We start from the raw sequence: 13,313 nt of genomic DNA on the forward strand, positions 1-13,313 counted from the left end.
CACTACTTACACTGGCAGTGAATTTCACAGTTTGATCATGGTTGAGTAAAGAAGTATTTCCTTTTGTCTGTCCTGAACCTATTTCCTAAGAACTTCACTGGGTGCCCCTGTGATCTAATATTATGGGAGAGGGAGAAAAAGCTCCATATATCCACTTTCTCCACCTTATGCATGATTTTATGGACCTGTATCATATCTCCCCTTAGCTGTCTCTTTTCTAGGACTCTCCAGCCTTTCCTCATGAGAAAAGTACTCCAACCTCCTAATCGTCTTGGTTGTCCTCTTTTGTACTTTTCCCAGGTTTGTAATATCCTTTTTGACATACAGTGATCAGAACTGCATTGTACTCCAAATGGAGCTGCATTATAACTCTATACAAGGTCATTACAATATTGTCTGTTTTCGTTGAATCTCTTTCCTAATAATTCCTAGCATCCAGTTTGCCTTTTTACCACTGCTGCACACTGGATCAACATGTTCATCGAGCTTAGAACACAGCCAATGCAACCCTGAACTCTGCCCTTTAGTCATTCCCCAACTACAGAAGCTGAAGAGGTCCACACATCTTTAAACTGAAGGCACAACACCTTCAAACATACACAACACACAACACCGTCACGAAATGGTAGTTTTCTTCAATCTGTTGCAATCACATGCTTACAATTTTGCTTTAATGTAATCTTTCCCCAACTATTAGATAAAAACAATGGCTGTAGTTAACTTGTCTAATCCTGCCATGTTACTTTAGCTAACGTGGTGTAGACAAGCCTAAGAAAAGCAAGTGGGCTCGCTTTAGTGCTCCGTCCCATTTTCCTGGAAGTTTTCTTGCCATAAAAGAAATTGGGCACCTGTTTGCTCTTGTGACATGTCTCCTGGGCTATTCAAATGGCAGTGATAGCTTCAGTTGTGCTAATCCAGCACATGACATTCAACATTCCATGTGCCTGATCTTGTAGGTTTTCATATGAGAACGTAATAGGAAGAGATCATATGTTCTTTTATTTTTTTACTATTGAACAACAAAATGGAAAAATGTATAGAGGTATCCCACAGCATTTACTTAAACTAGGAAGTATCCCATGCTCACTGTGCCTTTGAGACATTTTATATATCTGGAAAATAAGATTTGGAACTGTGATTAGCTGAAAGCTTAGGATCAAATATAGAGATATGTCTGCATTTTTAAAAAAAATATATTTAATTCAACAATTAATCTAGTCTTGGAAATAGGAAGGAATTTTATTTCTAGAGTTTCAGAATTTTATTTCTAGAGAGTCATGTCAGTTGAAAATTTAGTTGTAATTCTCATGAGTTTCTCAGAATATGAGATTTCAGAACAACAGTAATATTTTTAGTTTTAGGTAACAATGTCTTGAATAAAATCTTATGACAAATAATAAAGTAGAACTTTTGGTCTACTAGTATAGTTCCAAAATGAAATTGAAAGGAAGAGACAAAACCATTATGGTAAAATATATACCAAAGATTTTATAAAATAAGTAATAATTAAAGGCAGAGGGGAAAAAATGTCAAGACAGTTCTTTTTGGCATCTTGTGTCTAATATTTCGCATTTGTTTAAAAACAACACTAGCCCTGAAGATTAATTCCTAATAGATTTCCCCCGCCCCTTCGGTGCTCAGTTTCATTGAACATGGTATTCCCAGTCTCAAATATTATCTCTAAAGGGATTTAATTTTTCCATTTTCATCCAAATGTAGTAATTTAGGAAAGTAATATCCCATCAAAATTGAACCTAATATGAGAATCAAAACACCAATCAGCATACCTGCAACATTTATCTGAGATTTTGGGAAGGCACCATGCACATAGACGCTGAGAAGAGTTGATAGTTCACAGTAGCTATATATTGTATCTACAACAATAACTTTGAAGATATATATGCCATTGTACTGTGAAAATACTACCCTATTATCTTCATTGAGGTTTAGAATTTGATACTTAATAGATGGTGAGTCTAATGGTCGCACTTGATTGGGCACCTTGCAGCTCTCATAATTTGTTCTGGACCATGCAGTATGTGGGTTTGGATGAAGCTGCCATTGAAACATAGTGCTCCAGTTTTGGGGCTGTGAGATACATTTAGCTTCTGATGCAGTCAGGAGATAATCATAATTATGCATTCCATTTGTTTCAAACAATACAAAGTCTGCAGAAACATATTCCACAAATTTATCATTTTCCCATAGTTCAAGAGTTGGAAGCCATGGGCTGTCATAATACAAGAGGATTGGACATCCAAGAAGTTCATAAGAATAAGTAACATTAAGGTCCTCCTGATCTAGATGTTGTCTCCCAAGGAATCTTGGATCATATGCATCTTGCTTAATTATGTAACTGAAACTATTCTGCAGGTTTGTTTGATTAAAGAGTCCTTTGTTGCACACTGTTACGTTTTTAAAAGGTCTTATATGTTTAGTAGGTGGACAGTCCATTGCAATAAGGGCTGTCAATGGATGCATGTCAATGCAAAATATGCCCTTGTTATAGATATCCACAGTGAGGGTAGACATTCCAGCTGTGGTGACTTGATCATGAAACTCAGTCTTCGCCATGCCTGAATTATGTTGTTGTAGCAATATAATCTGTAAGTTAAATTTAATGTTCCCGTCATAGGTAAAGCCATCCGGTGTAACCCGTGCCCTAAATCCCAATGCATGAGGATTGCTTACAGTCACATATGGAAAAGCCCCAGTGCCTGGCTTGGGCACAAAACTGACATTAAAATGAAGCTGCTGTTTCATGTCTATATAGTACATCTTATTATGGAAATCACCACTTAAAATCTCTACAGGACAGGGTGGCAGGTGTGGGTGCACATCCATGAGTCTGTTCTGCAAGTTGATGATGCATTTGTGAAAATTGTAAAATCTAGATGCATTGCTGGGGACAGGGTTTAAGATGGTAAGCATTCCAGTTTTATCAAACATCAACACCTCACAATGTGTGGAAATCTTACTACTGTTTCTGTCACCAATGAGCACCATTTTTGAAAAGACTATATCCAGGCTTCCGTAGAAAAGCTTCTTATTCTTGGTGAGGGCTGCAATCTCACTGCTGGTAGCAGCCACATTACAAACACCTTGGTCATACAAAGGTAGTGATATGTTTGCATAGCCATCTGTAGTGAAAATGGTAATGTTTTCTGTCGTCAGTCCATTGTTGGAGGACAATAAAAAGATATCCTTGCTCCAAAGAATGATAAATCCTCTCAGACCAGGGGGAACTGTAATTATATGTTCTCCATTCTCATTTGTGTCAAAGGGTGTTCCTTGGTGACTGTATATATTATAATTGAGATTGTATATGAAATGAGCAGTTGTCATGTTAGCTTCAGTCTTACTGACAAGTATTCCAAGTCGTGATAAGGAAATGAAATTGTAGACACTAACCAGCGTTCCTTCCAGGAATGGGCTCGTGGGTAAAGTCTGAAATTTGTAGCCTCCATCTTGTGAGTAGAAAATATGGCTGTTAGGGATCAAATCGCCTGTATCATATGCCAAAACAAAACTACTGATGTCATCGCATTTAGGATCTTTTTCAGAGTAGCAGCATATCGTGTTTGTGACCTCCGTAACTGGACTACTGATTCCTTCCGATTGTCTCCATGAGTGAAATGGCTCATAAAAATAAATGAAGACTTTTCCGTTTATTGCCAATACAACCTTATTTTCCTGCACAAACACTGCAGTACTGACCGTGGCAGGTGCTGTAGCTAGAGTCGCTGGAATGGTCAAGGGCAGAAGGCTGCTCTCAAATCCATCAAAACTGAGAAAAACCTTTTCCCCGAGGTAAATGGCTGGCGAAACGCCACCAGCAAAATTATTTCCACATGGGTGTTGTAGCATGACAGGGTCAGTACCCCTGTAAAGGAGCTGCGTTCCTTCTGCTGCTATCCCCGAATGGAAGCTTTGGCTTGAAAATACCAGTCGCTCACGGCTGCATGGCCATGAACCATTATTCACCTGAGCCAAACACAGCAAGAGCCTCACTGACAGGGACAGGCAGGTGCCAGACTTCCACAGGGTTGTGGTCTGAATCATTCCCTTTGGCAAGTAATAATAAGGAGATGGGTTAAAGTACTTGAAGCTGTGGCATCTCTCAAAATTCTCCTCTCAACGGTTGCTCTGGCAGCAGATTCCGAGGCAGTTGGCCGCGTTATAGCAAGATGGGGGAAGAGTGTGAAAGGGGCGGATATATGATACTCTAGCTGTCTCTGTGAGGGCCGTTTACTGTGCATGTGTTTCCTACTGACCTAGGATTTGCCGCAGACTAGCATGGCTGACAAGAAAGAGACTGGGGGCAAATGACCAGGGGCTTGATTGTTCTGGGGACAGCTAGAGTATCATATATCCACCCCTGGATATATGCGTGTGGGGGGGGTGGGTCATATGTACATGTAGCTGCTGGCAACATGTGATGGGAGAAGATCTACAAATGTAAATGGTAATTTCAGAACTGGTAAACATTCGCTGTGTTAATTGCTTGACGTTGAATATCACTCGTGTGCGCAGACGCTCTTTGAAACAGCTTAGAGAAGTAATATTTATTGATACATTTCAAAAACGTTTTAACCAAGATGGCAGAGAGATGCTACTGTAGTAAACAAGACATTGATTATACAAGTTAACGGTATCCTTTTAAAATAATCCTACAAATAAAGAACAATAGAGAAACTTTGTAAGAATACTTTGGGGTCTCATTCCTTTGGATCACTGACAACAGCTGTGGTTGAATAGGAAAAGGGACTGAGAAGAGCAGCAATAGTGTAATGTCGGTGACCAGAATCATTAGCAATAAAAACCACCTACAAAAGAAAAAAAAAACATGTATGTTTGAAGTACAGTGCTGAAGAGGTTTTTTTTTGCTTTTTTTTTTTTGCTCTGACTACTCAAAATCAGTTGCTTTAAACTATAAACCTTTTTGATGTACACATAGAAGTCTATCATGGACATACTTCCCATTCATTTTAGTAGCTTTCTACAGTTTACACAGGATTATACATGCATTGACTTTCTCTGTTAAAATGAACAGAAACAGTCTAGGGAGTGAGGAACTTGGTGTGCCCATCAGACTCATCTGTGAAATAAATGGTGGATGGGCATAACTGTATAAAACCAGCTAATATAAATCTAATAAAAATACTGGAAGACAGAAACATGGCCAAGTTGGTGCACCGCCTTATTTAACACCGAGCTTAGAGTGATTTTAGGCCTACTTAATTTAAAAGAAAAGGCTTTTTTGCCACTTCTGTGCCAGAGCTCGTTTTGTAGAATTGTCCTGTGTAGCTGTTGCTGATGTCAATCAGTTAGAGATGAGCCTTATTTTCAAACTGTTCAGAACAAGCTTCTTGATCAGTGCACAAAAAGACTGGAGAACGTCTTGAAGTTTGCCAGAAGCTTACAGCAGCTTTGTAAAAATTCTAAAGCTATGTATGACAGAGTAGTATTAGACCACACCAGGGTTCGCTTCACTATCAAAGAAATGAATGTTTCAGACAAGTAGCAATATTACACGGTTGTGGTAAAAGTAAATGTGATGGACTTATGCAGTCCATCTTATACTGCAGATGTCTTATACTGGTCTGAGAACCCTGATTGATAGGGGGTTCAAAAAGGATTGTACTGTTGACCTGGGAGAGCGGCAGTTGACAGTGGCAATTAGGAAGGAAGGTGAGGAGAGTGGAGAAGGGGATGAGTGTGGGATCCTGAAAAAGGGAACTCAAACCGGTAGTCCTTCCCTGAGGGAGATAGCTCCCAGGGAAGGGGTGTGTGTGTGATACCTATCAAGTGTTAAAGAAGGAAAATTGGCACCTGTGTGTATGTTCCTGTCTCCACAGACTTTAGAAGTTTCGTGCCAAATTAGCTTATATCTGTTTAACTAAGGAGTGACCGCCAAGTGATCTCTCCCAACAGCAGTCGGTAGATCAAACAGCAGCCAGTAGAACAAAATAGCTACATTTTTGTGACAAACTATCTATTGTATTATAAGACGTTTTCCTCATTCCTGTTGCTTTTTCACCTGCCAAGTTTAAAACTGAATCCTCCCTGACAGTCTGATTGGACCATTTCCCTGTAAGAATGAAATAAAAGTTTTTGTGTTGTGAATTCATGTCAGCCTCTTGTGTGCCATCTTCGGACATATACCACCACCAAAGGGTTTTTCAGTTCCTCAGCTTCCTAGGCTGGGTCAGAATAAATCTGTACACATTTTAACGTCTGGAGGGACAGACAGAGTTATAAATAAAGAAGAAAAAGGAACAGATTGGTTAAATGAAAAAGGAAGTGGGGAATCATAACACTAAACAAGCCTCTAGGTATACCTTAATGACTAACAAGCTTTTATTCTAGCATAAATGTCTGAGGACTAGAGTCTGCTTCATCAGAATTGTGTAGTGGGGTTCTCATTAGGCAGACAATCGGTTATATCCAGTGAAAAATCTCCACTGATAGAAGGGATTTTCATTAGCACAGCATGACTTCCTTGCTTCCTCCTTCTCTTCCTCCTTCAGCACAAAATGCCATTTAAATTATGCTCCTTTGAGACAGGGCCCTCAGGAACAGCATGAGGCATAAGTCAGTGAAAATAATTGGGCACATGTTTGCAGGGATTTTCTGCTGGATCCAACCCATCTATGTGGGCTTTCCCAATATTTTTGCATTGGGTTGAATCTAGTCAAAACCAGCAATTTGTACTGATTGCCCTTTCCCACTGTAGACCCTGCACATGTCTTCCTCAGAGCCCGTGTCCTGCAGGAGAAACATTTTGTGGAGATCTGTGGGCTGCGGCAGGAGGAGGGAGGCAGGAAAATTTCTGTTTTGGTGATGAAAAATTTAGCCTGGATCCAACCCATAATATGGGAAATAGAATAACTTTTCTTTTAGCAAAATCTACTTCCTATGGTCATTAGCCTATTTTCTCCAAATATTCCAGCCTCATGAACAGGGACAGGCAACCTTATTAGCCCAAGTCTTGAGAAAAGTGCAGTGACCCCCTGTGAAGATGTTGGTGTTCCAGAAGACAAAATGGGGAGAGGGGAGACAAGGGTTGTAGTGGGTTAGAAATGCTTGGAGCAAGCCAAGGCCCAGCAGTGCTGTGATCTGCCTTGGACCTGTGTGGTAGCTACGCAGGTCTGGGAGGCAATGACAGGCAGAGAACTGGCCTTGGGTGCCAAGCAAAATGGTCCAATATGCCATTGCTGCTCCATGTGCTGAAAGTTGCCTTCTTTTGCACTAGACCCTGCCCTTTGCTTGGGTTTGTGTAGATGGAAAAGTCTGGGGAATGTTTGTATTGTTTTGTTTGTTTCTTTGTTCAGTGTAACACACTTCTCTCAGCTTTAAAATTCGTGTCCACTTTTTCTTTTGCTGAATATAGTGTTGATAGGAATTGTAGCATAGCAGGCTGGATATACAAATGCAATAATTCATTGATCTAAACCATGTGAACTGTGGTTAAGAATAGATCTGCGTGAAGATACATTCTTTTGAAAATGTAGCAAATCCCTGAAATCCCCACATGCTGGATTCATCTGTATGCTCAATTTACAGCATTAATTACTGGACCAAACTGCTCCATGATTATATTTGACATCCTGGAAACGAACCATTAAAGCATAAAAAGCATCTCTTTAATCTTTGTGACCCATCCCTCCAAATACTCACATCAGCAAATTCATGGAATGGAGAAATTCCAAGTGCCTTCCAGTAAGAGCTTGTATCAAACTGCACCTTGTACAAACCTTCTACAAATTGTTCATCTGTTGTAAGCTCATGAATTTCCCCAAATTCATTGGTTTTTCTAAAATACAACAATATAAAAATAGTAAGAATGGTATCTGAACACAAACAGCATATTGGTTAGTCCCATTACAACAATTTCATACACGCAGAAGCTTTTGACCCATGTACGAGTTCCAGAGTTTCCCTACTTTGTAGATGTACACACACACACATTTCTTGCAATATCTCTTTATGTAGTACAGTTTGCTCTGTCCAAATAAAGAGACAAAGCAATCCATATGAAACTAATTTGTTATGCACATTGTAATTCCTACAGGGCACAAGATTTGGGATATGGATCCTCGTTTTCAGATGTAGTAGTTGCCTTCCTACATATTATGTAGGATAGAGAAATGCTGGACATGGTCACAGAAAAACTCTGTTCCATACAATAATTGATGGTGTAGGCTGTAATGCAAATTTTGTTTAAAGAACTTTGTTCTACTTGCTTTCTTATGCTCAGGAAGCCTGCTTCTATAGGTCTATTTGAGTTGCCAGTAACATGGCATGCAAAGAATAACTTGGTTTTAGCAGCTGTTATTGGACTTAAGTACAGCAATGCATCAGCATTGGATTTTTAACACCCAAGTCTAGCCAATACTGTGCTTATTCTATATTGTGTAGGCTATGTAAGATTGGGTCATTGTTCTGTTGAAGGAAATGTGACAATCGTTGGCTTGTGTAAGTTACAAAAAGAACCTGTTCGGAAAACAGACAGCCAAAAATGTATAGCTCAGCAGTACATGGTTTTCCTTATAGTTATCAATGAAGTTTGAAGGTCTCTAATTGAAGGTTAGTAATTTGTACAGTGCATTTATTGAATTTCAGCTTTCACCCTTTTAATGGAAGTCTTTTCATGTTTACTTGTAGAAATATGTTGTGTATGGCACATTTAAATGTTTGTTAAAATATTTCAGGGTTAAGCAGTTCTATGTTTCATTTTCAAATTAATGTTTGGTCAATTGTAGGAGTTCCAAAGGAAAGCTGAGTTTTGTTTGATTAGCTGACAAGTATATGATGAGAGAAATGATGGGCAGCTTTTGAATATGAAATACGTGCAGTGTTATCCTTAGTATTGATGATGTATCTAAACAGGAACTGGGCCTTTTTCCTTTTTGTCCAAAAATGTTTGACTGAGCCTGCTTATCGCCTGTTTACATCTTATTTATGGATTACATTGTAAAGATCAATCTTGTCACAGTCTCGCATACAATTTCAGATTAATGCTATAAAGCTTTTTTTAGAAAACCTCTCATGCCAGTAGCTGTAGCTATGGAAAACTTTAATACCAAATTATCTGTCTGTCCACTATTGCCTGATGTATCTTGAAGTGGGTGGTGGCAATTTGCAGGCTGTATGTAGCTGCCAAGAGAAATTCAGAAATGCTGAGAATCCTCATTCTGTTTTTTTTTTTAAATTTATCTAGTCCTTATGAAGAGAGCCAGTGTGATGTAGTGGTTAAGGTGTTGCACTAGGGCCTGGGAAACCCAGGTTCAAATCCACACTCATGCCATGGAAGCTTTCTGGGTGACCTTGGGTCAGTCACACACACTGAGCCCTAACCCTGGCTGGTATTTGGATGGGAGACCTCCAACGACTACCAGGGTCATGAATCGGAAAAAATATTTATGAATGCAGAGAGAGAGAGAGTCCTTATGAATGAAGAGGTTTCCAAAGGGGTCCTTGCTTTCTAATCCTGTTGCTGAAATGACCATCTGTGGTAGGGCACATAGCAGTACTTTTCTGGTAGATAAGGATATGTGCACACTCTAGCACACACATATCTCTTGTTGCTGGATTTGATAGTGCCCTAATAATACTAAAGGGAGAAAATGGTTTGGGTCCCATAAAAAGATCCATGTGTACAAGCAGGGACCATTTTTGTCAATCTCCCTCCCACTAGTCCTTCAACTACCCAGTCATGCTGCTTCTGGAGGTCCCTGGTCCCTGAAGAACAGCATTTCAGAGATGCATTTTGGGCTGCAGTGGAGGGAAGGGAGAAAGTCATGCTTTCTGAGCCTGGAAGCTTTACTCAGGATCTAACTCATTGTTTCCATCCATTCAGAAAAACACTGATAACCTGTACAAGCCTATAAAGATAAATGTGAAACTTGGAAATGGAGGTTTAAGAATTGTGCGTTAGTACTGTAGATTTATACAAATTTGGAGCCAGGCCTAAGCTATACTGCCTTTCTTCTTGAACTTCTTTTGTATGCAGTACAACTTGTGTGTGTTTGTTAAGTGCCGTCAAGTCGCTTCCGACTCATGGCGACACGATGAATGAAAGTTCTCCAAAATGTCCTATCTTTGACAGCCTTGCTCAGATCTTGCAAATTGAAGGCTGTGGCTTCCTTTATTGAGTCAATCCATCTCTTGTTGGGCCTTCCTCTTTTCCTGCTGCCCTCAACTTTTCCTAGCATGACTGTCTTTTCCAGTGACTCTTGTCGTCTCATGACATGACCAAAATACGATAGCCTCAGTTTAGTCATTTTAGCTTCTAGGGTCAGTTCAGGCTTGATTTGATCTATAACCCACTGATTTGTTTTTTTGGCGGTCCACGGAATCCGTAACACTCTCCTCCAACACCACATTTCAAAGTAATCTATTTTCTTCCTATCAGCTTTCTTCACTGTCCAGCTTTCACATCCATACATAGTAATAGGGAATACGATGGGTACAACTTACCCATTAGCAAACTCTCTCCAGCTGCCATCTTCTGCTTTCTTGAACACTCTTACTGCTATGCTGGTGGCTGGGCTTCCTCTAACTGCATCCAGGACTTTCACCATAAGAGGGCACTTAGAGTCGATGGAGCCATGGGAAACCTTGATAAAATCAAATTTCAAATATCTTTATTGGCATAGTACAATTTGCAGTATATAGAAACCTTGATAACAACAACAGCAACAAAAAAAGCCCCTTATCAATCTGTGTTCCAGAGCTGGTTTTTGTGAACGCAGAAGAGCTTATTATAAATCATTCAGCTGCCTTTTCTGAACTTGAAAAACCTTAAGAGGTTCTTACATTTATGTTGTTGTATAGACAACAAGAGCAGGGGCTGTGGCTCAGTATTAGGCAGCTCCATGTGATATTATATGTAATTCTAAGGAGCAACATATTTAAGGTATTTAAAAGCAAACAAAATGAGGTGTTGCTTTTAACAAATATATTTTTGTTGACTCATCAGTTGAGCTGAAGGGAAATGCCAGCTTCTTGATCCACTCTGCACTGAATTGAAGGCTTCCAACTGTTTTGATGAGGTTTGCACTACTAATTAATATGCATCATAAGTGTTTTTAGTATTGTGATAGGAATATTTCTAGTCTTTTGTCAGGGCACTGAAATTGCAGAGAATCAGAGTTCATCACTCTTTGTAGTAGAAGTAAAATGTATTCCCACTTTATGGAATTACAAGACACGGTGCTAATGGTTCATTTACCACAGATACTGCATTCATGTTCTCGAGATTCAGATACTTGCTCAGAAAGCAAGTACAGAGAAAGCAGTTGCAGTTTAAGGTTTTTAATTATTGTATGCAGTATGCACACACCTTTGAAGCTGTTTTAAAATCAGCGCCCTAAATACAATAGCTATATCTGAGAACTTGGAGATCTCACTGATGGTAAAATTATTTGTGTATAGTACAATAAAAAGCCTTGAGATTGATGGGTAAATGTCTCCTAATTATTGATAATCTGATTGAAGGGGAAAAATGCACAGTAGATAGCACACACTACATATGACATACATCTGCCGTTATCCCTAACAAAACTTAGTTTTTTAAAATTACCAGTAATCAGTATTTTCATTTATAGAATTTCACAAATGATGTCTCCAAATCAGCTTCATACCAAAGTGATGAGGGTAAGACATGCCTAAAATATCTTAATGATGTAGACATCAAAGATACAGGCTGTCTACCGTAAGGATTTGATGTTACATAGTTGAAAAGATTGTACTTTTAAATTTTAATTAGTCACCAAACAACCAATGCAGTACTTACCAGTGGTGCAGCTCCAGCAAAATACACCACTCCAGCCAAACAAATGAGAAGCAGAGAGGAAGAGGCCATTGTATATGCAGACAGTGAGCCTCTCTAAGCAACTGGAAGCTGGTGGGGTCTGAGATTTTATACTCTATCCTACTACAAAACAGGCTACTTATCAGGGGCCCATATGACTCTAAACCTGCTGATTCTGATTATTTACTTAGTAAGCAGTCCAGCTGTGCATTTCTTCCATTGCTTGGCCCCTCACAGAAATCCATGGGATTATTGTGTGTGGAACGAAAGGCTGCACAGGCATTGAGAGTAAGAGAATCAGTAACCCACACAACCATGAACCTTGCCTGCTGGGATTAGGTTGTTAAGACATCAAGTGTGGAAAAAAAACCAGACACCAGTTGTTTGCTTGGGTATTACTTATCATAGAATCCTCATAATGCATTGGCAGCTAGCATACCCTGGGTTCCTGCTGGTTTTTTTTTTTTTTTTTGGTAACCTATAGTTTTGTTTAAACCTTACCTATATTCTTCTATGGTTAATTGACTTTAACTGATACAGTGGCTGTGGGAGCTGTTGCTGTATTGCAGTGATGAAGTACATTCACAATTCTCGCATTCTTTTCAACTATAAAATTTTATGATTTTCTTCAGGCTTTGCCCATTGCTATTTATGGCAGCATACTTACTGGGTGTTAAGTACCTTCCTGTTAATTTCCCCCCCTGCAAAGTAGTTTGCACCTAGAATTTATTCTTGCTTAGTTCGGTACGCGCTTTTCTTTAATAATTTTGTTTTCTTCTTGGTTTTGCACCTGTGTAGCTTTTTGTATACTCTATTTGCATTGGTTTCAGTGGGAATCATTTCTTACTGTAAATTTTTGTTTGCTACCCAATAGGGATGTACTGCTCAGGGATTGTACTGCTCAGCCAGATAAGGGAAGCATCTGTTTTATAGACAAAGGCACAATTCACTTCCATTTTCATTTTCCTTCTAGGCAGTTGTAATAATTAAACATTTCATTTGTAGACTAGGCACAGGCATGCACTTAGCAACCCCAGAAAGTGACCAGCAGGGTAGATAAGGAAGTAAACACACAGTCTAATGGTCAATAGGGCAATGACTGTGCTGCTTCTATTTCTGAAAAGCCTTCCCTGACAGTGTGATAGTTGGAAGTGTAGTGCGTGGGAATACATCAGTACAATAGTGACATTGGTTAATCTGGCAAAGTGCAATAGAGAAGATGCTCCAGAAACATGGCCTCATGCCATATTGCCCATGGGATACCAAAAAGCCAGAGACTCTTGGACCATGCCCTTCAATCAGATAGGGATCAAATTCATAAATATTCACCCATCTTGCAATACATCAAACCTTTCCACCCTGCAGACTACCTTGGATTCCTGGAAGTATCCAAATATCGAAGGGCCTTTACTCTTGCGCATTTCAATGTCTTACCTTCAGCTCTCCTGGAAGGCTGGTATCTCAGTACTCCCTTTCATCAACGATTATGCCCATG

General features: G+C 39.5%; 2 protein-coding genes across 2 annotated transcripts; both read right to left on the bottom strand.

The window, feature by feature from the left end:
- Positions 1 to 1,680: 1,680 nt before the first annotated feature.
- Positions 1,681 to 4,062, bottom strand: LOC130482110 (cation channel sperm-associated auxiliary subunit delta-like). Its single transcript, XM_056854925.1, has one exon. The coding sequence runs from the start codon at positions 4,060 to 4,062 to the stop codon at positions 1,681 to 1,683; it is 2,382 nt and encodes a 793-aa protein (XP_056710903.1).
- A 546-nt stretch (positions 4,063 to 4,608) lies between these two features.
- Positions 4,609 to 11,932, bottom strand: TTR (transthyretin). The gene is made up of 4 exons (XM_056854433.1): positions 11,801 to 11,932; positions 10,483 to 10,622; positions 7,681 to 7,816; positions 4,609 to 4,826 (listed from the first exon to the last, which is right to left on the bottom strand). Exons 1-4 carry the CDS (start codon positions 11,867 to 11,869, stop codon positions 4,719 to 4,721), a joined length of 453 nt encoding a protein of 150 aa, XP_056710411.1. The 5' UTR covers positions 11,870 to 11,932; the 3' UTR covers positions 4,609 to 4,718.
- Positions 11,933 to 13,313: the final 1,381 nt, after the last annotated feature.

This window comes from Euleptes europaea, chromosome 8 (genome assembly GCF_029931775.1).
Source record: "Euleptes europaea isolate rEulEur1 chromosome 8, rEulEur1.hap1, whole genome shotgun sequence".
Lineage (NCBI taxonomy): Eukaryota > Metazoa > Chordata > Lepidosauria > Squamata > Sphaerodactylidae > Euleptes > Euleptes europaea.